This window comes from Moschus berezovskii, chromosome 17 (genome assembly GCF_049115385.1).
Source record: "Moschus berezovskii isolate FMDL1 chromosome 17, NW_MosBer_1.0, whole genome shotgun sequence".
Lineage (NCBI taxonomy): Eukaryota > Metazoa > Chordata > Mammalia > Artiodactyla > Moschidae > Moschus > Moschus berezovskii.
In genome coordinates this window covers 41,798,644-41,824,105 of record NC_142476.1, presented here as the reverse complement: position 1 = coordinate 41,824,105, position 25,462 = coordinate 41,798,644, and the positions used below count along the sequence as shown (strand labels likewise).

The 25,462-nt window shown below is 59.7% G+C and overlaps 1 protein-coding gene across 1 annotated transcript; it reads left to right on the top strand.

The window, feature by feature from the left end:
• Positions 1-21,996: 21,996 nt before the first annotated feature.
• HES5 (hes family bHLH transcription factor 5) lies at positions 21,997-22,986 on the top strand. The gene is made up of 3 exons (XM_055419398.2): positions 21,997-22,236; positions 22,328-22,493; positions 22,709-22,986. The coding sequence occupies exons 1-3, from the start codon at positions 21,997-21,999 to the stop codon at positions 22,984-22,986; spliced, it is 684 nt and encodes a 227-aa protein (XP_055275373.2).
• The last annotated feature ends 2,476 nt before the right edge of the window (positions 22,987-25,462 follow it).

Genomic DNA, 25,462 nt, shown 5'->3' with positions numbered 1-25,462 from the left:
TGCATTAGAATTCCTATAGAAGCAGGTGACCCCCAAAGGTCATCTGCGCCTTCCCTTGCTCTGACCCCCAGAGAGCCCACCTGTTCCTCCCCACAACACTGAGCCCACCAAAGGAGCTCAGCTTGGCTTCCCCCCTACCTGTCTCAGACTCTGCAGAAACGGTAACCAGTCCTCCAGAGACACACCGGCAGCCCCCATGCAGTGTGCCCAGTGCGTGTCCCCGCCTCTGCCAGGCTGTGGTTCTGGCTGTTTACCCCGTTTCCCTCAGCTCTGCAGAGGGTGGCTCCTTCCCAACCGCTGGAGGACCCATGAGGTGCACTGAGCCATCTCTGATGATCACAGGGGCTCCCCTCTGTGTCCGCCCCCACCCGTCTCTGGAAAAGGGCTGGACTGGACAGTTTTGCTCCACTTCGCTGAAGGGGAGATGGGGCTCAGAAAGGGACAGGTCTTGCCCAGAGTCTCCCCCGCAACCCCAGCCAACTGTGCTCAAACCCGAACCCCAATCTTCCCATCCAGTGGGTCTTGGGGCTGTCCCCACCCAGGCTTTTCAGCTCCTCGGCAGTCCTCAGATGGACAGGGAGTAGGCCTAGGGGCAGGGACCTCTGGGCTGCAGAAGGAGGGTGTGAGGAGCCCCGCCTCCCACAGAGCAGGATGCTGGGAGGGCAGGACTCCACGGGAAGGTCACATCCCCAGGCTGCAGGCACATGGGTCAGCCAGTTTTTCCCAGTTCTCCCCAGGCAGGAATTCTGCTGGCAGAACTGGCTAGCATCCACCACATGCTCATGGTCACCACCTACTTCCATTTCTAGGGGAGCCTGAGGAGGAGAGCCTGGGATACAGCAGGGCTTCAGTCATGGGGGTGGGGCGGGGATTGACCACCTTCCTGTTCCACAAAGCTTCCAGAGCTCAGAGGCTAGAGCTGGCCCCCAACCCCATGGACTCCAGGGGTTGGAGGCAGCGTGGAGGGCATTCAACCCAGCGGCTTGGGAGCCCCTGTGAGATGCCCATCAGCACAGCTCTCATCCCCCAGGAGGGTACATCAGATTGGGCTCCTGCCCCACTATTTACTCAGACACTGTCTCCCCACTGCCTGCAGGCACCTGGGGGTTTCCAGTGAAGGCTGCACCCCCTTGCCGCCTTGGCTTGGCCATGATGGACTCTGAGTAGTGCTTTAGAATATTCTGGACACCCAATAGTATGGCAGGGGCCTAGGGCCTGGTCTGGGGCACTAGCACCTCCTCTGCTCCTTCCCACGCCTTTACTGTCCTCCCATTTCCTGGGTGCTCCTCCAGGTGGGGGAACCCCAACATCCTGACTCTCCCCCACATCTGATACATCCTCAGAGATCATTTCATTCACCCTGCCCATGCCGGGCAGGCAGGGAAACTGAGGCACAGCGAGGAGCAGGACTTACCTGTTGTGGCCTCCCCCCAAGGCCACAGAAGCAGAGCCCAGAACCAAGGTCACCTCTGAAACTGACTGAGCCCCTTTGTAACTGTTGCCAAAAGCCCCTGATGATCACTAAGGAGCTTCCTGACTCCGCATTAGGCAAAGATGCCCCTATAGCTCCCCAACCAATCACCTAACGCCAACCGTCCAGCAGGAATTTTGCTATAACAATTGGCTATTAACCCACAAAAACTGTCCCTTTTCCCTGGTTTGTCAAGAGGTCAGCCCACTGTGCTCGCAGTGCCCACGTTATTTCTGTTCTTTGTTCTTAATAAACTCACTCCCTTCTGAAATGCTCTGTGTCTGGAAATTCTTTTCCAGCTCCCTCTTGGACTGCTCCAACATTACCCACATGCATTAGCGAGTCGAAGCCCGAATGGGGAGCCGCACTGCTGGCTGGACCATCCTCCCCCTGCCCTGCCCCCTCCCCACTACACCCCAGCATTGGGTTGCAAGGTCTTGGATGGCCTCCTGGGCTCCTGGTCTAGTGAGGAAATGAAGTCTAAAAGTCAAAGTAAGGCTTCTGTGGTGGCCTGGTGGTTAAAAGTCCGCTGCCAGTGCAGGGGACACAGGTTCAGTCCCGGGTCAAGAAAGATCCCATGTGCCGTGAAGCAACTAAGCCCACGAGCCACAACTACTGAGCCTGAGCACCTACAGCCCATGCTCCAAAACAAGAGAAACCACTTCAATGGAAAGCTCTCACACAGCAAGTAGAGTAGCCCTCACTTGCTGCAACTAGACAAACCCAGTGCACAGCAACAAAGACGCAGAACAGCCAAAAATATAAGTAAATCTTTTTTTAAAAAAATAAAAATTTTTAAAAAGTCCAAGTAGCTTCATGTGGTGAAGGCTCACTTCTGGGCAGCAGATGCCAGGCAGGGCTCTGAAGGATGAATAGGAGCCCTGGGAGTCCGGGAGACAAGGTGAGAAATGTGTACAATGAGGAAGAATGTGTGCTAAGCGGTGTGGCCGGGTCCACTCTTGGTGAGATCTGGAGGGGGTGGCGACGCTGCTGGCCATGGCCCAACCTGTAGAGGGGCTGGAGCAAAGGCAAGCCACCTGCAGGGAAAAAATACATCACATACATTCACATCTCGGAGCCAAAAGATAAAACTGTCACAGGGTCTGCGCTTAGTCGTTGACTCTTTGAGAACCCATGGACTATAGCCCTTCAGGCTCCTCTGTCCACGGGGATTCTCCAGGTAAGAATACTGGAGTGGGTTGTCATGCCCTCCTCCAGGGGATCTTCCCAATCCAGAGATCAAACCCAGGTCTCCTGAATTGCAGGTGGATTCTTTACTATCTGAGCCACCAGTGAACTGTTACAGTAAGACAATCCAATCTGCAGAGATTCGAACAAAACCTTCAAACCCGAGAAGAGGCATAGAGAGCACTGGCAAAGGGGTGCAACATCATGAGTCAACAGGGAAACCCAAACTGAAACCAACGGAACAGCCAAGATTAACATCTGACCAAATGCTGACAAGAACACAAAGCCATTGGGAATCTCAGCACTCCCAGGGACGAATGGAACGTGGAACGGCCACTTTGGGCCACAGATTAGCAAGTCGTTATGAACTTACAGACACACCTAACACAGGACCAGGCAATTCCCCTCCTGGGTAAATAAGGAAGAGAAATGAGAAGACATGTCCACACCAGAGGTCTTCCCAGGTGGTCCTAGTGGTAAAGAACCCGTCAGCCGATGCTGGAGATCTGAGATGCTTGTTTGATCCCTGGGTTGAGGAGATCCCCTGGAGGAAGGCATGGCAACCCACTCCAGTATTCTTGCCTGGAGGATCCCATGGACAGAGGTGGCTGGAGGGCGACATACAGTCCACAGGGTGGCAGAGTCAGACACGACTGAAGCAACCTAGCCCACACACACGTCCACATCAGAACTTGTTTACAGAAGTTCAGAGCAGCTTTCCCAGTAATCACCAAGAGCCGGAAACCACCCAGATAGGTGAGTAGACACACAAAGCGTGGCATATTCGTACAATGGGACCCTACTCAGCAATAAGACAGTGAGACTTGGTGCACACAGCATCAGACCTGCAGTCACGATGCTGAGTGAAGAGCCAGGCTGCATGACCGCACTGATGTGAAATCCAGGAGCAGACAGACATCACCACAAGTGACAGAGATCAGGGATGCTTGGATGGGGCTGCGGCCTGCCTGGAAGGGGGCGGGGCTAGTGGTGAGGGCTGCCATGGCAATGTACCTGAGTCTGGAGGGTTTAAACACGGAAAAATCATTTCTCACAGGTCTAGAGGCTGGAGGTCTGAGATCAAGGTGTCCAGGGTCGGCCTGAGGCCTCCCTCCTTGGCTCGCAGATGGCCGCCTTCTTGCCACGTCCTCACCCACATCCCCCACGTCTCTCTTCTTAGGAGCACACCAGTCCCCTGGGACCAGCGCCCCTCCCTTCTACCCACCTCCTGAGAGCCTGTCTCCAGACGCAGCCATGCTGGGGGGTCAGCACTTCAACACATGAATCCAGAGTAGATGGGACTCAGGGCAAACAGACGCAGTGCAGAATGCAGTCCCCGAGGGCCATGGACTTTCTCCCTCGTTCAGTGCTGTCTGTGTCCCCAGCACCTGGCACCGAGCAGAGATTCAGAACAAACCCGACGGATAACAGTGAGGCCGAGGATAGCTGCTTGCCTGCCTCGCTGCCCTCCCAGTGAACACAACAACAGCACATCACAGCCAATGCCCGCAAAGACAACACCAACCAGGTGTGACCGCAGACGGAACACAGTCGCAGTCAGGCCACAGAAGTGACCCTGCTGACGCAGTGACTGCTGCTCCTTCCTGCCTCAGCCTCAGCTCCAGCCTCGCTCCACCTGCTCAGCGGGATGTACTGAGATGCGCCATCAGCGACTTACCCTGTCCCTGACAGTGAAACCTATCAGAGCCTCTGGGACTCCCAGGCACAGAAGCCTTTCTGTGTCTACCATTTCTTGTTTGTAAGGAATAAATTCCAGCCTCTATGACCTTTCCTGAGTTCCAAAGAGCAGATTCAGACAGTTGCTAATCAGGGAAGGAAGGGGACAATGGAAAAGAGCAACTGAGGCCAGATTAAAGGAGTGCAGGCCCGGCCCGCACCCTGATCCTTATTAGCAATCCCGCCCCTGAACCACTGCTGTAAAACTCCTCATCAAATCCCCCTGGGTGGGGACACCGTTTTTCAGGGAAGGCACCCACCATAAGCCCATTTGCCTGATAAAGCTTCTGGGCTTTCTGCCACAGACAACCTCCACTTTCTCCTCTATCCTCTTCTGCAGGCTGTAAGTTGTGGGAACTGCATGTTTCACTTTTACGAGAAAAAGGCTGATGAGGACACAGATTAACATTCACTGCTGGTCAAGGTCAGGTGACCAGGACAGCCCTGGGAGCCCCATACTGTCCCCAGAAGGAAGCCACATCAGGTATTTCTTGCCTGCTGCACCCCCCACTCTTCAGCCCTGGACTGTGGGATTCAGAAATGAATCAGGTCTACTCCTGCCCCCGGAGCCATGTCCAGCACTCTGTACACTCACGTGGCACAACAGAGTTAGTCACCTTTGTCACCAAAGGGTGGAAGACACCCGGGAGTCCAGCCACAGAAGAATGGCATCCCCATACAAGGGAGGGGATAAAGCTCTGGCACCTGCCACAGTGTGGATGAACCTTGAGGACATGATGCTACGTGACAAGCTGACGTCAAGGGACAAGCACCGAATGACTCCAAGGAAGGGAGTCATTCTGATCCCTGTACTATAGTTGGTCCCCCCACCCCCAACTGTGCCATGCAGCATGCGAGACCAGGGATCAAACCCATGCCCCCTCACCCCTGCAATGAAAGCATGGATTCTTAACCACTGGCCAGCCAGGGAAGTCCCCCTGCACTATAATTTTGTGAGGTGTTTACTGACGGTGAAGGGTGCATGAGCTCCTTCTGTGTTGTTTCGCACAATTCCCTGTGAATTATCTCCAAACAAAATGTTCAACTAAGAGAATATAAATAAAAGGGAAGCATGTGAACTAAAGGTCTGCACGCTATGTGCAGGAAGAGTTGGCCAGTTGGCCAGGCTCCTGGACCATGGACCCTGCACCTTTGAGGTGCCACCCCGGGGTGTTGCTCCAGCTTCCTTCCTTGGCCATAAAAAGGAACTGCCTCCAGGAGGTGACACTGGAGGGTGGGGCCCCGGGGCCTGGGAGCTGGTGTTGTCCACCTTCAAGAGCTATGGTTTCCTTTTTAAATGTGAACCATGATCATGTCCTTCCCCAAAACTGTTATCAGGACATTAAAAAGATGCTCACCCCGGCCTGTCTCCTTTGTTTCAGCGTGGTCACAGGCTTCATTTCACAAAGAAAACCTGGGACATGAGGGGAAAGGTGTGTGGCCACAGCCTGGTGAGAGGCTCCCCACCCCCAACTCATGCGTTCTTGCCTTTTTGAGCAGCACTTGTGAGGCAGCCCTGAGTCTCCACTGCCTGTGACATGGACGTGGTCAACCTGTCCCCCACATTCTGCTGCTGAGATATCTGACACGTGACAGATTGGCTCCCTGGATTCGCCAGCCACCCACGCTAACCAACTGCCCAACTGACCCGGAAGCAGAGGACCGTGTCCACGGCCCCAGCCCCACCCCTGGGCCAAGGTCCCCAGATAGGCTGGCAGGGAGGGGGGCCCTCCAGGGCCAAGGGACCAGGCGGTCACCCGCTGCACAGCTGAGGGTCCCGGCCCACCTCTGATAGGGAAACTGGAGGGCTCTGAGCCAGCGGGCCTTACCCTGAGTCCAGGCTCCTCAGGCCTCCAGGAGACCAAGCTCTGTGTAACCCACATTTATTAAACACCTACTGGATACTGGGGAATGGGGCAAAGGGATGGCCCATTGGTGGCTGCCCCCTCCCCCAGAGGAGTGACCTGCTGGTAGGGGAGTAACTGGAGCCCTGAGTGTGCAGCAGGGGGCTCAGAGGTGGAAATCTTCATTGGGGTGGGGGATGGCTCACAACCCCATCATCTGGAGCCACTCCAGGCACAGAGGCAGCAGCGCCATCCACAAGGCTGCTGCCTGCTGCTGTGGTCACCAACTCTGCCCGCTGACCACCTTCTCTGACTTCCGCTTGCTCTCCGCATAGCCCCACCCCTTTTCCAGAGTTTGAATGAAGCCCCGCCCAAGGGGGGCGGCCCCTGGCTGTCTGTCCGCACCCGGCCTGGGGCAGGCTTGGGCCCAGGAACCCTCCACCTCCACCTGTGCTGGGAAGCGAAGAAACTTAGAGCCCCTTCCCTTCAGGGAGCCGCCAAGCGGCAGGACCAGGCCAGGAGACGCCAGGGGGCAGCAAACCCCAGATCTGTGCCCGGGTCTTTCCTGGATGGGCTTTAGTCAAGGATCAGGGGAGCGGCGGGCCGGGGGAAGAAGCCTGGTGCCACACTCCCTTTAAGATTGTGACCCCGCGTCCCCTCCCATACCGGTTCAGTGCGGGACACGGGCTGGGCCCAGGACCCGTGACTTCTCAGCCTTGCCGCCAAGGGAGGAGGGGGCTCTAATCGTAGGGAACAAATGGGGGCAAGATTGAGGGGCCCACGAAGAGGTACCTGGGGGAGCCCCAGTCCTTACTCTGCTCAGTAACGTTGGGCGGCCACCGCGGAAAGGGAGCGAGGGATGTTAGGGGCAGCCTTCACTGCTGAGAGGCGCCAGCCCACCCCCACCCAATTCCCGGTGTGTCCTTGGCAGGGTCCCTGGGTCAGCAGGGTCACACTAGGAACGCTCTGCTATGAACTGGGGACAATGTCGCTCTGGCTCAGAACCCACATCGTGGGCACCACAGGGAGTTCACAGAGACAGGAGGCTCCCCCTAGGAGGCCTGGCTCAGGGAGGCCCCAGAAGACAGAGGGTCTTCTTTGTCCTTAGAGGCTGAGGGAGTAGACTGGGCAATGACCATGGTTCCAGGGAAGAGGTCAGCAGGGCAGGGATCCAGCCCAGGACACCCTGGCACAATGCCCCAACCCTGGAGGCCCAGACCCCTCCCCATGCCCTGGGCAGGGACCCCAAATCTCAGGGGTGGTGGTCCGCTTGAGGGTGGGGCAGAGACCCAGGTGAAGTCTGCAGACCAGGACCTTTATTCAAGCTCCACGTGGTCCAGTTCTGAGAAAGACATGGTATGAACCCTGCACCTCTGCAATGCATACCCCTGTATCCCAAGGGGATGGCATGTGCCCCTTAGCCCACTGATATCCAGCAGGTGGGCATGCCCTTCAAGGGCACAGCACGCCACCACCTCACTTCTGCTCTAACATAAAGCATCTAGTCCTCTCCAGCCTGAAAGAAGGAGAGATGGAGCTGCAGGGCCCGGCTGGGATGACCAGGCACACCCACCCCGGCCCCACCCCAGTCCCTGCCATGGACAAACTTGATCGTTTACCGCCTTTGTAATATACAAATCCCTTGTCCCCAGGACTCCTCTTCAAGGTGAAGGCCTGGGCACAGCCCACAGCGGACAGTGGCAGGCCGGGCTGCTCAGCCTTGGCGGGAAAAGTAGGGGAACCACATTGCCTTCTTCGGGAGGATTACTGCACCTGGCCATCACGGCTAAGCCCCGATCTGGGCCGCATTCGCACCCTAGAGAGAGGGGAGTGCCTGCGCAAGAGGCTCTGGGGCGGCGGGGGCGGGGGTTCTTCCGCAAGTCGCTCTTCAGCTCCACCTAGGTCTCCATCCTCACTTGGTGCAGGGAGAGGCCCGGGAGGCTTCTCGGAGGCCGCAGGCCACGCTTTCCCTGGATCCATCCGCAGTGTGAACAGTGTCAGGGAGAGTGAGCCCAGCTGGGGACTGCGCGGGGGAGCGAGGGCTGTCTGGGGCCCGACCTCCGGGTTTGGGTGACACCCCTCCGCGACCCTCGCCAGGACAGACGCAAAGCACACCAGGGATGGTACCACAGTCATCTCCAGCACGTCCCTTCCCCGGCTCTGACCTGACCTAGCGCCTCGCAAACTGCTCGAACAGGAGGGAGAGCAGAGCGGTAGCGAGGTGTCCGCTGGACCCTGAAGTGACCCCCGGGGATGCCCTGCGCTGCAGTCTCACCAGACCCGGATCTGGGTTCACTCTGGGGGTACTCACGGGGTCACGCCAAGGGCTGGGGCGCCTGGTGCAGGAGGGCGGCAGGAAGGCGGTAGAGGCGGTGCTTTTATGGGACCGGGTTGGGACAAGGGTAGGGGGCCCAAGGGCAGACACGGTTCCCCACCTCCCCACGCTCACTCAGCAGCCAATCGGAGGTCGGAGCTGGACGAAGCTTGGATGCCAGAGGCCGGTGGCTAGGATAAGGAAGTGCCTCCGCCCCCAGCAGGTGGGGGTGTGGGCGGGGTGCTGGGGGACACGTGGGCGCAAGCTGGATATCTCTGCTCCTGATACCAGTCCTCAAAGCCCCATGGCCCGGCCCCCAGTGGCCAGCAGCCTTGCAGGACTCAGGACCAGGGAAAGAGTCCCTCTCTGGGGTCTTGGCATACGGATCAGTTTCTTCCCGGACACTGAGGACAGGTGTCCCCACTGGCCACATTCTGGTTGCTGTCTGTCCACTGGTGACACATTTGGTCCGTCCTATGAACCTTTCCAGTGGCTCACACCTGACCAGGAGCTCTCCCAGACAGGGGACCTTCTGGAGAAGGCCATCCTCACTGGACGACAATTGGTGCAGGGTCCCCAGAATGTGGAGCCCCAGAAAGACACGGCCTGAATCAGAAAAAGGTCCTACCAGCTGGGTTGCACTGAGAGGGCATTGCCTCTGCCCCTGGGAGTTCCCACACTTCCCCCTGCCAGCCTCCAGCTGCCACCTCCTCCAGGAAGCTCCCCTGGCCTCCCCAGGCTGGTCCTTGTCTGATGTGCACTGGGCAGTTAATTCCTGAGGCCAGGTACCCTGTCTCCCCTCCTCCCTTACCGCACCCCCTGCTTCCTCCAGGACTTGGTATTTTGAAACATCTGAATTTAGGGGGCTCTTACACCAGCCCAGGGAAGTGGCAGTGCTGTCCCACATCTCAGATGAGGAAGCTGAGGTCAAGGTGGAAGCTGCGCCCAGCCTTCTGCCTTCACCATGTCTCCCTCTTGTCACCTGCATGGTGTGGCAGAATGGGGTTGGGGCAGGTGAGGGTGTCTAAGTAAAGGAAGCGAGAAAGCAGCAAGGCAGTGTGCCAGCGGGTGATGGGTGATCTGAGGCCAGTGGGGGAGCGGGAGAGGGCAGCCCAGTGGCAAGGCAGGCACAGCAGCAGGAGTGTGCCGGTCTGAGGGAGAAAGCCAAGGATGAGTGACAGGCCCGAGAATCATGCCAGCAGAGGGAGGGGAGGGGCAGATGGCTGGCCTGAGTGGCCCCATAGGGCTCTCCCAAGTGCCCAGCCCCAGGGACCTCCCAGTCCCCAGTGGGCAATGGGCAGGCGCCGCCCCCATGGTTGCAAGCTCTGCCTGGGGGTGGCCAGGTAGGCTGCACTGCGCCTCTGCTCACCCCGCCCGCCGCCGGGCCCTGAAAGGCTGGGAGCCTTTTGTGGGAGAGCAGCTGGCGGCCGGCCTTTATGTGGGGCTGTGGGAAAGTCCGCGGCCAGCCTCTCACAGCCTCTCAAAGGCAGGGATTATCTCGGGGCCTGCAGGACACCCTCTCAAGGACATCCCTCCCGGCGGGGGTGGGGGCAGGGCGCCTCCGCAGAGGTCCTGTCAGCCAAGCCCTGGCCCTACAGCCCCTTGGACAGGAAGGATCCCTGAGCGGGGCGGGGTGGGGGGGGAACCCTGATGCCCTGCTCCCTGCCCCCAGCCGTCCAGCTGCCAGGCTGAGAACCGCCTGCCACATGAGGTGAGGCTCTCAGGGAGCACCCCCACACTGCCCCTAGGGGCTCTCCCCTCGGATTGTCCAGGTCCCTCACCCTTCAGGGGCTGGTCAGCAGAAGGGTATGCTTGGGGCTGTGCCCACGCTGGGCTGACTCAGGGCAGGCACAGGGTGGAGGTCAGGGGACCTGAATGGGGATAGCGGGGCACACTTACTTAGCGCCTATGGCATGCAGACTGAGCAGAACATGCAGCTTCTCCCTGGAATTGCTTGGAATCCTGAGAGGGAGGCAGGCCCACCTGTGCTCTACTGGACAGAGGACAGACCAGCCCTGCTACTGCTGAGGTCACATCGTCCTGGGTGCTCCTTGGCCCTGCACCCGGCCTTTTCCTGTTCCATCAGGTGGCTTTCACGCAGCCCTGGTGTGGGCAGGGATCACCAACCCAAGAAATGGAACCAAGTGGGGTGGGTGGAAACAAAAGCATTAGTACCAGCAGTGCCTGCATGGCCACCTGAATACTCTGCCTTTATCCCTTCCCTTCGTCCTCAGCATGGTCCTGCGGTGGACTGTTGTTAGTCCCATTTTACAGATGAAGAAACCGAGGTCTACTACTAAGTGGTAATAGTAGTCGCAGTGCCTGGGTTTCAGTCCTGAGCCCACAGCCTTGTCCTGAGGCCATGCTGCCCCCAGAGGCTCTCTGATAGGTGCATCCAAGGGGTAGCAATCCTAAGGCCTGGGGAGGGGAGGCAGGCGCCCCCCTTGCCCCCTCATCATCCTAGCAGTGCCAGGCTGGGCCATGCATGGGACACCCTGGGGGCTGTGGGACAGGAAGGTGATGCCAGGCCAGATGTGTGGCCTTCCAGCCGCTGCCGCTTCCTCAACCTTCAAAGGCAGCCCAGGGCCCCGCCCTGCTGGGACGACTGCTCCCCAGATGGCCTCTGGGTCCGCAGCCCCGCACACAAAGCCCGGCGGCCCGTGTGAATGAGTTTGTCGCCGGGCACGCGCCTTTTGTGCCGGATGAATGTCCCCAGCAGGGGGCGGGGTGTGGGAAGCCACCCGGAGTGGGCCTCCCGCCCAAATTCCCGCGGACTGGGGGTGGGCAGGGCTGCGGGGCGGCGGCTCAGAAAAAGCCCCAGAGCCAAGAGCCGGCATCAGCCTTGGGCAGCACAAGCTCCCTGTCCACAGGCCCCCTGGCTTTCTCAAGTAGCATCCGACGAAGGGGGTCCACAGGGCTGGCGAGACCACTGGGGTTCCCCCTGTCTTGTTCCATACACAGGGAAACCTAGGAGCTCCAGTGTAGGGGGGAGCTGCCCCATGGGGCCCAGAGCTACTGGGTGAACCCAGGAGGCCGCCTGCTGGACACCTGTGGTTGAGACCAGCCGTCTGAGTCCCAGAGGCTAGAGATGGGATACCGAAGATGGGGTCACTGCCAGACCTGGGGGCAACCAGAGAAGGTAGCCCTCACCTCTACCTGAGCGGAGACCCCATGGCCAGGCTCTGGGCACTCTGCCTGGCATTTAACCAAAACTTTAAGTAGCTGGGGGTGGGCAGGCTTGATCTTGCCCCCTCCCCTAAGCTTTTGGCTGGCCAGGAGCCCAAGACTGGTTTGGCCACACTTGCCTTCACCTGTGAACCAGACATCGTGTCTACTGCCCCACTGAGTGGGTCCAAGGAGACTCCCCAGCCCAGTGGCTCAGGGAGCACCAAGTATGCCCTGGGCTACTGCTGAGCCTCACTGAAGGGTCCCCTCAATGGGCTGGAAGCCTGGAGCCCCTGGCATTGGGCTCTGACTGCCAGTTATAACGTGGGGTCTGCAGGAGGTGGGAGCCAGCAGGTACCCAGAGAGAATGATGATAAAGTAGTTTGGCGTCAGGGCAGGGATCCTGTGGGGGGTTGGGAAGGAACTGAGTGTCCAGGGATCAGGGAAGAATGACCAAGAAGGATGTGGAGCCTCACATCTGTGATCCCCATAATACCTGGGAGCAGAGGGTCCCGGCTGGGACAGTACCAGCAGAGCTGGATTCTTTTCTCCTTTCAGCCATCATAGGATAGGGGGATGGGGCTGGGTCAGCCCAGTGAGGCAAAGAGAAAGGATTTCCAAACTCAGTGGCCCAGAACTGCAGGTCTCTTTGGCATCCCCCCATAATTGATCCAACAGTAAGCAGGCCCCATTGGGCCTGACTAAAGCCCCCATCCTCTGAGCTGCTGTCCCCTGTATTTCCCATCCCTCAAGCCCCCATTGACCTAAGCACAAGGCAGGGGAGCACCTTACAGATCAGCAAGACCAATCCGACCATCAGTGGGGACACTGAGGTCCAGAGCTGGACTGCTGGTGGAGGAAGGGGTTGGACAGGCCAGCCTAGGGCCCCCAATGAGCCCATGGGGGCAGCCATGTGAGGATTAACTTTAGCCCGGGAAGGAGGGGGAGCGGAGCTGGGTGCTTTTAGCACAAAACGGATCTTCTCTGTGGTGCACAACAGCATCTGTGCTGGGGGGCATGGACTCTTTCCAATGGGTGCGAAGGGGAAGAGCCCCCTCGGGCAGTGGAAGACATGAAAGTGGGGTCTAGGAGCTGAGTGACCACCATGGTGCTTTCTGCTGCCCCATCTGCCCTACCCCAGGGTCCAGTCTGGTCTCAGCCACAAACTGGGCCTCAGTTTGCTTACCTGTACAAGGGACATGAGGGCTTCCCAGGTGGAACTAGTGGTAAAGAATCCACCTGCCAATGCAGGAGACTTAAGAGACTGGAATTCGATCCCTGGGGTGATCCCTGAATCAGGAAGATTCCCTGGAGGAGGGCATGGGAACCCACTCAAGTATTCTTGCCTGGAGAATCCCATGGACAGAGGAACCTGCACGCATGGGGGTGCTGGTGGTAAGGATAGCAGTTAACACAGCGACGGTGTGGTGGGTGCCGTTCCTGACTGCAAGTGAGCGAACCTGCCCTACAGTAAATATGTCAGGGTTTAGGGGCCTGTGGTTCATCCACTCTGGTCTGCCTCCATCCAGGAAGGCAGCACTCCTCATATTAATAGCAGAGAGATTGCCTGGCTGTGGTCCAGTAAAATTTTATTTCTGGATGCTGAAATTTGAATTTCATCTCATTTTCACGTGTCTCAAAATATTTTTCTTCTTTGGATGTTTTTTTCAAGGATTTAAATAAACATGTAACAGCGCTCTTCTCGGAAGGCATGAAAATGGCGGAAGGCTGCGGCCCGCCCCTATCCAGCACTCCAAAACCTAGTAGGTGGGCGCAGGCATCCTCCCTGCTTTACAGATGAGGAGACCGAGGTACGGTTGGGTTCAGGCTACCCGGTGAGGGCCGCCAGGAGTCCTCCCTCCCCGCCCGGCCCTGCCCGGCCCGGCCTGCGAGCCCCGCGGGAGCTCCGTGCGTGCCCATCCGAGCCCCTCCCGCGGGCGGGCCGTGGGTCCGCACTGCCCGGCGGTTCCCACACTGCGCGGCGGCCGCGGAAGCGTGCCGGCTCCCCCGCCCCCAGCCTCCCGGCGGCATTAGCGCCGGGGTCTGCCCCTGAATGAATGAGGGCGGCCGCGGGGGGCGAGGGGGGGCAACTCCCAAAAGACCATCTGGCTCCGCGTTATAATAGAGCAATAAAGGGCTTGTCTGCCTTTCAGAGGTTGGGAACGAGCTGCTCTCTGACACCGCGGGGTTTTTAACCAGCTGGGGACAGCGACCTGGCCCTGCCCTGGCCTCGCGGGGCGGGGGCGGGGCGCGGCCACGTGGGCCCGCGCGGCCCCTAATCCCGAGGCGCCGTGAGACACGCGGCTCCCGCGCTTTCCCACCGCCCACCTCCGCGCGTCCCTGTGGCCACCCCCCTGTGACGGCCCCCCCACCCCCAGCCACCACCTTACACCTGGAAAACTGAAGCCCAGGAAGTAAGGGCTGATGGAAACCCCGGGTCTGTGCTCCTGTCTGCCAAGTCTGCAGCGAAGCTCTTTTAGGAACCTGGGGCCTGTTTGGTCCGCAAAATCCGGGGGAGGGGGTCCCCAAGTCTACAGTCCCTGGCTGACCCCCCACCCCTTCATGGAATGCAGGGGTCCCTCAGATCTGTGGATGCCTTGCTTCAACCCCAGGATAGAGCATAACCTTGATGAGATGAGAGAAGGGGGTAAGGGATCGGGGAGGCCAGGCAGCCATCCAAGGGCAATTTCTGGGGAGGGTCCAAGCTCTGGGATCTCAGAATGTGACCCAGTTATCAGGTTTATGACCTGGCCCAGACACCCTCAGTTAGCGCCAGCAACCTGGAGCCAGTGCCCCTGGCAGAGAAAGGGGTCTTGGCAGAGAAAGCCCATCCTACACAGGTAAAGCAAGGCACAGAAGGCAAGAGCAGAGCCCAGCCTGTCTGGACACACCCTGTGCCCAACCCGCCCAGTCCCTCCTCCCCCAAAACCAGCTCCCCCCAGTGTACTACTGAAATGCCAAAGGGAAGGAGACCATCTTCTGGGTGGGGGGGGGGGGGTCTGTACAGGCAGGGGCAGTACAGACCCCAGAAACTGGGAGCTGGCGGCAGACTTGCCCCACCACAGGATGGGCAACTTGGTCCCACCCAGCCCCCGGGGTGAGGGCCGAGAAGGGCATTCTTTCCCCCAGCAGTGCCCCTGGAAACCACCCCACTTTGGATGAGGGTCTCAGTGGGTCTCTGGGCACCCAGCCTGGAGAACTTTGAGCCTAGGGAGAAGCTGCAAGGCACTGCTGAGAGCCTGACCCCCAGAAGCAGGCTTGGGCAGGGGCTCTGTGGCCTTAAGGCACAGGAGCGAGACCAGAGGGAGCGAAGGGTGGTAGAGAGGAGAGCAGAAGACAAAGCCACCAGCCCCTGCTTCAGCCCCTGGAGCTGCTGCCCACTCTGACCTGTGGGCAGGAGGAGCTGCAGGGCCCCGGCTGTCTGGCTCAGTCTGCGGCCTTGGGCCAGACCCCTCCTCTTTTGAAGCCTCCGTTTCCTCATCTGTGCAATGGACATGATAATAATCATCCATGGATCCCAGAAGCAGACACCAGGCCTCTCCTCTGGGGCTCGGCATGCGGTGGGCACTCAGGAAATGCCGGCTTTACTTTAGTGCCCTGTGAGCTGGGGTGGCCTGGCCTCCAGGTTGACTTGAGGAGGAGATGTGGAGAGAGTATGGCAGACCCCCCCCTTCCCAAATCACCCCCTGCAGCCTGCTTTCTGTCCTGGAGCAGAAGGGGGTACCCCCTGGAATGCCCGCCCAGCAGCACCCAGAACTGGCCAAGAAGCTGTCTGTGGATCCCCAACTGCCCTGGGGAGAGGGCTGGGGGCTGCCTTTCTGCAACCTGGCCTCTATTATGGGGGCTCCAGGCTGAGGGACAAGAAGTGGCATCTGTGTGCCCCCTCCACACCGGGCCTCGGGTTTCCTGCTGTTTGAAAGCATCCCCTCACCTGCCATCCCTGGACTTCCAGTCCACCTCCCAGGTCCAGCATAACCCAGGAGCGCTGGTCCTGAGCTCTGAGTGTCGTGGTTGGGGAGAGGCCCCTCCCCAGACACCCTGAACCCTCAGCCCCTTCTGGGCTCAGGGGGCTGACTGACCCGCCATGTGGCCTGGCACCACGGCCCAGCCCCAGATAGGGTGCTGGTGGACCATGGCACTCTCAACACTTCAGTTTCCCCTGTGAGATGGGGATAATCTTTCCTGCCTCTATATGTTGCTGGAGGCCTGGGCGAGCCATGGTGCCGCCCTGGGGAGGGCACTGACCCCCAGACAGTGAGGATGGGGGCTGCTAACAGACAAGGTCTTCCCACACCCACCCGGGGCCCCGAGTTCACCTGCTTCAGGAGGGGGCGCCCAGAGTAGCATCCAGCCCAACTCGGTCCTCCTTCAGTTGGGGCCCCTAATGCCAGGCCGGAGGAGGGAGGAGAGGATGCCTGAGGTGCATACACATGCTGACCCACCAAGGGAAGCCAGCCAAGCTGAGGGGCTGGGGGCAGTGCCAGGCCCTTTACCTCCAGAGCCCAGGCATGGCTGCACATCCATGGTCGTGCATGCCAGGGCACACATGCATGGCACACACATGGGAAAGCCTCCTCCAACCAGACCTGGAAACTTCCCATCCCTGCTTCTGCTCACCCCCAAGTCCAGTCTCTTTACCTGGCTAAAGCTTCTCAGAATTCCTTACCAGGCACACAGCCAGTCTCCCTTCAAGGACCTCCTTGGGCACCACCTCCTCCAGGAAGTCCTCCCTTGGTATCCCCACCTTTCTCTTCAGCCCTCTAAACCCAGGTCTCTTCTAAAAAATGTCAGTATCTCAAGCTTTCCCAAAGACGCCCCATGCTCCCTGGGGCCCCAGGCAAGCCTAAATGTGCCCGTTCAGAAATTATACAAGCAGTTGATGCTCCTTCCAGAAAATCTGAAGAAAGCAGACAGAAGAAAAACTAAGTTTCTGGCCCCAAACTGTCAGCATTTGGGAAGCTTCCCCCCACCTCTCTGCTAATGTCAGGTGGACTTTCTTTCTTCCCTGCAACCACATGGTAGGCTAAATACTCCCTCAAGGTGACCTCCTACGTGTAAGTTCTCCCAGCCCCAATTTTAGCCCTGCTCCAGCCCCAGGACAGGGGCCATTCCTCAGTCCCCTCACAGGCCAGGTACATCATCCATGTGTCTGCTGACCCAGACCCAGGGAAGGAGAGGGAAGCATCCACAGTGGGAAGAGGGGAGAAGAGTCTCCTATCACATCCAGCTCTCTGGTCTGGTTCTGGGGGTGCGGGCAGCTAGGGTGGAGGAGAGCAGACAGTGGAGGGCTGGGTGCTCCCGCACCTCAGAGCACTCCTCCCCCAGAGCACCTCCACCACAGTGCACCCATGCAGTCAGAGGTTCCCACATTCCGGACCCTCTGCCTTCAAGCCACAAAGGCAGCCCGCATGCCTCGCAGCCTGCCTGGGAGCTGTGGCCCCCCTTTGTCGAGTCCTGGCCACCCGCCATCTGGAGCATGGCTGCAGCCAGGGGATCCAGGGAGCGATCAACGTGCCCCTTCGCACACACCCGGGGTTAAGGGAAGGGGAAATATGTTGCCTCTCCCCAGTCCCATCTCCACAGCAGGCTCCACTCACATCCGCGCCCCAGGCCCCCAGCCCTGATTCTGCACTCCTTCCCCTCCCCAACCCCACCTCTGCAGGTCCAAGTCCCAGCTCCCACCCTCACCCTCCATGTGGCCTCAGCAACCTCTCGATGTGCCTATGGGCTCTCCTCGCCTTGGACCTAGTAATAAATGCTCAAAAATGTGGACTCACCACCATCACCATCATGTCAGCTGTCCCTGAGTTCATGGGACCATGGGCAAGATTTAACCTCTGTGACCCCCCTGGTTGCTGCCTGGCAAACAGGGAAGGGACAGTCCCCTCCCTGGGCAGTCCTAAGAAGGCAAATTCTTGTTCCTTGTGTGGTGCTTAGTAGATGCTGAAAAACTGAAACTGTTATCCCCATCGAGCACCGCTTGGATCCCCACAGAGAGACCCCAGTGCCCTCTCCACCCCTAGACAGACTCAGCAGCCTGAAGACCCTGCAGGGCCCCCAGGGGCCTGCCTGGTTGGGGGTGACTCTGAGTGGCAGCCTTGTCCTTTCACACCTGGGGAGATGAGCCAGGCACCTCCCTGCTGCCCTGGGTGCTCTCTCAGGGGTCACAGCAGGTGGTCCAGGTGGTGATGGAGGGCTGGCCAGGGACTCGCTGGAACCAATAGAACAACCCCAGGGGGCACCCATCTCTGCCCTGTGCACAGCCTGGGGTCCTTGTGGTGGCCCTCGATGTGGGGGCACCACTGTGGATGGTGGAATCTCTGCTTTCCCAGAAGACCAGCCTTGCTCCTTACCTGCCCCAGCCTACCCACTCCCCACATGCCACGGAGGAAACCCTCCTGTACCTGAGACACTGGGGCTTCATAAGGCCCTGTGGACAGCACAACCTGTTAGGCAATCTGGCCCCAGGCAGGGTGGAGGGGCAGTCTGGAGCTGGGCAGAGGCCAGTGGGTATGGCAGTGTCCCCTTCAGACCAGTCCTGCCTGCAGGGCACTGGGAGATCGGGGCAGAGTCGCCTGGGGTCAAATACAAGGCTGGGCGGGAGTGAATGTGTGGAGTCCTCCTTGTTTATATATATTTTAAAACTGTGGTAAAATACACATAACATTAGAGTACTGTCTCAACCATTTTTGAGTGCACGGCTCAGTGGCACTGAGCACATTCACATTGTTGTGCAGCCGTCCCCATGTCTCCAGAATGTTCTCACCTTCCCAAATCAAAGCTCCGTCCTCATCACTCACTCACTCCCCACACCTTCCCCCTCCCCCGGCCCCCACACTCCTACATTGTGTCTCTGTGTCTTTGACTCCTCCGGGGACCTCAGAGAAGTGGAATCACATAGGATGTGTCCCCCTGTGTCTGGTTTGTTTCACTCAGCTTCGTGTCCTAAGGTCCATCCACATTGGAACAGGTGTCAGGACCTCCTCCCTGTTGAAGGCTGGATCATATTCTGTCATATAGATGAACCACATTTTGTTTATTCATTCATCCACTGATGGACACAGGTTGTTTCTACCTCTCGGTAATTGTGAATATGCTGCTGTGAACATGTGTGTTCAAGGGTTTCTTTGAGACCCTGCTTTCAATTATTTTGGGTACAGAGCACGAGTGGAATTGCCAGGCCACGTGGTGATTCTGTTTAACTTTGGAGGAACTGCCACACTGTTTTCCACACCGCTTGCACCATTTGCCTTCCCAACGAGAAGACCTCCCTGGACACGGGGAGCAAATGCCCCTGGAGCTCGCCCCCTTCCATGGTGCTCTTGGCTTTGCAGTCAGCCTGGGAGGGGTGGACTTGAGGCGTGGGTTACTTAGAAATGGGTTGTGGTCCTAGATTACCGAATTCTAACATAATCACACCCAGCTAGTGTGTTTGGCCTGAGTCCCCACAGGACTCAGTGGTTGTTCCCAGACACCCCACCCCAGACTTGGTGAGCTCTCCAGGATGGCGGCAAGACAAGCTCCCCTCTCTCCTCCCCAGCTGCTGGGGGCTGCCAAGGTGGAGGATCTGACCCCCTCCACACCCTGCCTCTGAGCTAAGACTGCCAGCCAGGCACAGCCCTGGGTTTTCCCCCTGCCCCCAAACCCTCCCTCCTCGGCAGCCCCCCCAGGCTGCTGGGCCACTCACCTCGGACGTGTGAGCCAGGAGCCCAGCGACTTTCCCACACTTTGGCCCCATTCACAGTGTTAAGCGGCCCACAAAGGCCAGGCGTGTGCCTCGGAGGCCGCGCTGCCATCTGGCCCACACGCGGGGAGGGAGCCAGCGAGCCTTTCATCCGGCCGGGCTGAGATTTAACACCATTCATTTCATATTTCCCACAACTCAAAATTGGATCAAAGCTGCTCCTGTCAGGGGGAGGGGGTGGAGGGAGGGAGAAGGCAGCTCCCCCATAGACCACCCGCTACCCTCACCTCCACCCTGGCCCACTGCAGGTGGGCATGCAGTTGGGGTGGTGGGGGCCGGACCACTTCTGCTGGCACGTGTCTCCTCTGGGCCGAAAGGTGGCTTGGGGGAGGCAGCCAGGGCAAGGCACACGCCCCAGCCAACTGCCCCTCTGAAGCCAGGGGGCAGGGAACAGGTCCCAGCTTGGGTGCTGCTCTCAGCTCTGGGCAGGACTCTGGGGCGCCACTGCCAGCAGCCGGGCAGTCAGGCATATGTGTGCTCAGGTGGGGGCTGCAGCCAGGGTCCACCCCTTACTCCTGCGTTCCCTTTTCCTGGCCAAGCTCCTCCTTGGCACCGGGTGCTGGGCTGGCAGGGTGTGGGAATGGGGACACAGGAGACTCAGCCACTCTGCTCTCCATCCACAACCTGGCCCCCAGGGAGTCCATAAGCAGGCCAGTCACCCAGCACAAGCCCTACTTTGGCTGAGCGTCACCAGGTCCCGCTTTTAGCCTGTGGGAGCTGCCAAATGGGCTGTGGAGCAAAGTACAGAGCACGTGCCCTCTGCACACCCACCCCCATTTTGCCCAGGTACCCTCTGCCCTTTGGCATCAACCAGATATGGCCAGATATCTGTGGCAGGGGTCCCCCTGCTCAAAGAGGAGCCCAGGCCCAAGGCTGGAACCTCAGGGTCACCTGCCTCCCACAGCCAACCTGGACCTGTGTCCCCTTCAGGAGAGGAGCTTCAGGGGAGAAGCAGGTGCCAAAGGGTGAAGTTGGGCTGTCTTCTATCTCGATCCAAAGTCACCTGACATTTCCACCCCCAGAGCCCCTCACCTAATCCATCCCAGGGGTGACCAGGGGCTCTCAAGGCTGTCTTGGGCTGAGTCCAAGCCAAGCCTGCCCACTATCTTCCTGCTTCCTGGATGGGCCCCTCTCTGGGTCACCAAAGGCTTCCTGTGCTGTGGACTTCTTGAGCAGGTCCACCAAGCAGGCTACTCAAAGCTGCAAGTCCCTGCCAAGACCTTTGTTAGGGCCCTGAGATTCCTAGTCACACTCAGACATGGCTGCTGTCCAGGGAACTGTGCTCCTGGATTTGAACTCCAGCTAATGCGTCCTGATGCCAACTGTATCAGCAGGGCTGAAGCCCTGCTCCCCCTTGGACCTTCCTGGATCCTGTCCTGCCCCTAGAAGGCAGTCCCAGCCCCACCCCCTCGCTCAGTCCCTACAGAACGGGATTCCTGACTGCAGAGAATCAGGGGACAGTGACTGTTCTGGGTGGAGGGGGTTGTTCCAAGCAGCCACTCCCCTAGGGACCCAGGGTGGGGCTGGCGCCCAAGTCATCACTGGCCCTCAGCTGGGCTGACCAGGGACCAGGATCAGTGGTTCCGCTAGTGGGTCTGAGCTGGTACAGCATTGGTGTGGGCTCCAGGCAGGGGCCTCATGTCTGCCTCCTGGCACCCCTTCCCCACCACTGGCAAAATGCTTAAGGACAGCAGACCTTACAGGTGCCCCCAGGGCTGAAATAGGACAGCATGTGGCTGAGGTTTTCCCCCCTGTCCCATGGGAGCAGTGACCACACACCTGTAAGGAGCATGCCTGGAGCCACTGTGACAGCCAGGGTCGGACTCCCATCCAGATGGGGGTGGGGTGGGGCCATGGCGGCCACCTGTCAGTTCAGAGCACCCCAGAAGCTACAGCCTGATAAGCCTTAGCTCCCCAGAGGAGGGGGCGCAGAAGCTCCTGGAAGGCATCTCAGGGACTCTGGCTCCCTGAAGCTACCCAAAGCCCAGCCTAGGAGGCGCAGCAGCCCATTTTCCTGCTCTTAAGTCACATGTCCCAGGTGACAGTCTGGGGACTTGCCACATACACCAGTATGTCTGATGCTGAGAGCCCCTCTTCCACCTGAGCAGAGGGAGGTGGCTGTATCTGCTTCCTCCGTTCCCCCTCCCCTGAGGGCAGCAGGTCCCTGCCTGGGAGGGTGCCCAGCCCTCTGGAAGCTGCCGCACTTGTACATTCTAGAGCTTTCTCCGTATCTGCGCTCCTGGCCTCTGCAAGCCAGCAGGGCTGAGTCGCTGGGGAGGGGGCTGTAGGGCGAGAAGGGGGCTGGGGAGGCGAGGGGCGGCGAGGGCGCCGCTCCTTCCTGCCCCCCGCCCTCCTCCCTGCGGCCTGGGAAAAGGCAGCATATTGAGGCGCGGGGCTCCCAGCATCAGGCCCCGGGATGCTAATGAGGGCGAGCGCGTTCCCACAGCCCGGACATTGTGCCGCGCGGCCCACCTGCTCCTCGGGGAGCGCCCATTGTGCCCGCGCCAATTCACAGGCAATTTAGCGTGCGCTAATGGGCCGGCGCCTTTGTGCGGCCCGCGCCGTCATTGGCCGCGGAGTGTGGGAACGGCCGCGGCACCCGGGCCCCAGGCGCCAGCCCGCCGCCCGCGCCTATATAGGGGCCGGGGTCCGCGCCAGCCCGGGACGCGCCAGCTCCGCTCCCTGCCGCCTTGCTGCCTCGCTTTTCCCCGCGCCAGGCATGGCTCCCAGCACCGTGGCCGTGGAGCTGCTCAGCCCCAAAGAGAAAAACCGAGTAAGTGCGCGGCCGGCCTGGCGCGCGGTCCTCGCGGCCCCCGCGCCGGCGTGGCCCGAGCCCGGCTGACGCCCCCTCCTCCCGCCTGCAGCTGCGGAAACCGGTGGTGGAGAAGATGCGCCGCGACCGCATCAACAGCAGCATCGAGCAGTTGAAGCTGCTGCTGGAGCAGGAGTTCGCGCGCCACCAGCCCAACTCCAAGCTGGAGAAGGCCGACATCCTTGAGATGGCCGTCAGTTACCTGAAACACAGCAAAGGTGAGCCGCCCTGCGTCCAGGAGTCGGGCCGCGCGACCGGCCGCCCGGCGCTCCCTGACCCCGCTCACCGGCGCCCCGCTCACCGCTGCCCGCCTCCCTGCGCCCCTGGCCCCGTTGCCCGCTACACTGCTCCCCGCGCCCCGGCTCACCGCGGTCCCAGCTCACCGCTGTCCCCGGCCCCCGGCCCCCGCTCACTGCTGCCCCGGTCCCCGCAGCCTTCGCCGCCGCCGCCGCCGGCCCCAAGAGCTTGCACCAGGACTACAGCGAAGGCTACTCGTGGTGCCTGCAGGAGGCCGTGCAGTTCCTGACGCTGCACGCGGCCAGCGACACGCAGATGAAGCTGCTGTACCATTTCCAGCGACCCCCGGCCGCAACCGCAGCGCCCGCCAAGGAGCCCAAGGCGCCCAGCCCCGCGCCCGCAGCTGCCCCGGCCAAGGCCGCCACTGCCGCCGCTGCGCGACAGCCTGCCTGTGGCCTCTGGCGGCCTTGGTGACCGGCGAGACCCGCAGGTGGCCGCCTAGCCCAGAGGACAAGAGGGCCGGGGCGTTCCTCTGGCAGGGGAAGAGCCTTCGCATCGGCTGTGTGGCCTCAGGCTTGGATGCACCCCTTCTCCGGAAGGCTCTCTCTCCAGGCTGGCCGGCCAGCAGGAGAGTCATTCTCAGAGAATGCGTGCAGAGTCCTTGTCATTTAGGACAATCGGGCCCAGTCTTCTGCCAAATGTCTGACCCTATGGGGTTGCTCTATGTTTGCATTTCAGCAAGTGACTTCTGGGAAGTCCCCACTGCCGGGGTTCTATGATATTTGTAGATGGCGGGGCTCGGCCAGCCGGTGCCCTGAGCTGTGTGTAGAGGGCTTTCTCAGATCCGGTGCTGCCGGGCCGCATTTGCCTTTTGTGAAGGCAGAACTCAAGGTGTATCCTCATAGGAAGGAGAGCGTCAGCCATGATGGGCATAGGGCTGGGCAGAGCCAGGCCAAAAAGCCCTACATCTGCTTGGTTGTCTGGTCGGGGCTCACAGTGGGCTGCGCGGGGCGGGTGGGCTTCTCCGCCATGATCCTTAAAGGATTTCCGTGTGGGTGGGTGCACGTGGGCACAACTTTGTACTCAGAATTTGAACTCTTGGTCATGTGGGAACCACAGGACTGCTCTGGAGACTGATAATAAAATCCGACTGTTCAGCCCCCTCGCGATCTGTCTCTGCGCCTCACACATGTCCTTGGCAGGCAGGTCGGCAGGGATGAAAGAGAGTAGACACTATTGTGATATATGCAGCCACAGGTGGGTGCTGTCCTTGCCAAAGACCTCCTGGACACCCGAAGAAGGGCTGGGCTCAGGCTAAGGAGGGAGGGAGGAGGAGAAGCAGAGGAGAAGCAGGGGTGCTAGGAAGCAGGGTTGACGAACGGGGGTAAGAGAAGCTGGGAATGAGGAGTGAGGGGACAAGTAGGTGGGGCAGGAAGTGACTGAGAGGCAGGGAAGCAAGGGAGAGGCAGGCTGGAGGGGAGAGGGTCTCTGAACACCTTGGGTCCCCTTGTGCAGTAAGGGGAATGGTGAGGGGGGGCCTGGGTTCCTGCCTTAGACCTCTCACTAGCTCCCTGCAGGTGGGGGTGGGAGTGGAGTCCTAAGAGGGACCCCACAGCCTGCAGCACTCTCGCTGCAAAGGGGTTTAGTTGTGCCAAACACAAGAGACGTTTTCCACCACGGTCCTCTCCGCACACCTGGAGCCCCTGTGTCCCTGGACCAGCCCCTGGGGCACCTTCCTGGCCAGCCCAGAGGTGGCCGGCCTGCCTCCCTGCAAGTTGACCGCTCACCAGGTGTGAGACAGGCAGTGCTGGCAACAGGAGGGCCGGCCCTCGCCTCAGAAAGGGCAGCTGTCTATTTTTAGGCAGGCACGGGGTGTTGGTTGAGTCTGCAGAGACCCAAAAGCACCCAGGCCCGCCAGCCCTCCTTCCTTCTCAGCACCTCTCTTGGCCCCTCCTTCCAACCTTTCTGTCCACTCTGGAGGGGAGGTCCACAGCACCCCTTCCAGAGGAGCACAGTGCTGCTCTGCCCTCGGGTCCCTGCTGAGCCCTGGGAGCAGCCCCTCCCACACCCACACGTTTATTGTTTGTGTAGGAGATCAATCCTGGATGTTCATTGGAGGGACTGATGCTAAAGCTGAAACTCCAATACTTTGGCCACCTCATGAGACGAGTTGACTCACTGGAAAAGACTCTGATGCTGGGAAAGGTTGGGGGCGGGAGGAGAAGGGGACGACGGAGAATGAGATGGCTGGATGGCATCACCGACTCTGTGGACATGAGTTTGAGTGTACTCCGGGAGTTGGTGATGGACAGGGAGGCCTGGCGTGCTGTGATTCATGGGGTCGCGGAGAGTCGGACACGACTGAGCGACTGAACTGAACTGAACTGAGCAGACACATGTTTGAATGGTCGTGTGGGTGTGCTTCCTGGCCAGGCTGGCCTGCAAGGCTGCCTCCCTCTCCTGAAGCCCTGCCTGAATCACCCTGGAGCTCTGAGTCTGTGCTGCTCACAGCTCTGTGTTCCAATGGGCCTTGCCAGGCAGCCAGTGGCATGCTCAGACGGAGGCTGAGGTCGAAACCCAAAGTAACTGGCCCAGGAGTCTAGGAGGCAGGTGCCAAAGGCACCTGGCACACTGTCTGCTTCCAACACTGGGCTCTTTTGCAAAGCTCCCACTGCCTTTACGGGGTATACTTCCCTTAAGAGTCTCCAAGCCTTCCAGGGTTTCCAGAGACGGGCACTGAAGTCTATCCCCAACACCATCTGGGAGCTTTCCTGCAATCTCCCACAGACTCCATCTTCACGAGGAAGATGCTTGCCCCTGCACTCTGAGGATCTCGCCATCAAAACACACTTGCCCAGCTGCAAGGGTATCTCCCACCCCGGTGGGGTGGGGGAGGGGCTCCTAGAGAGCAAGGTACCCAACTCCCCCCGTTTGCATGGAATTTTTGGCA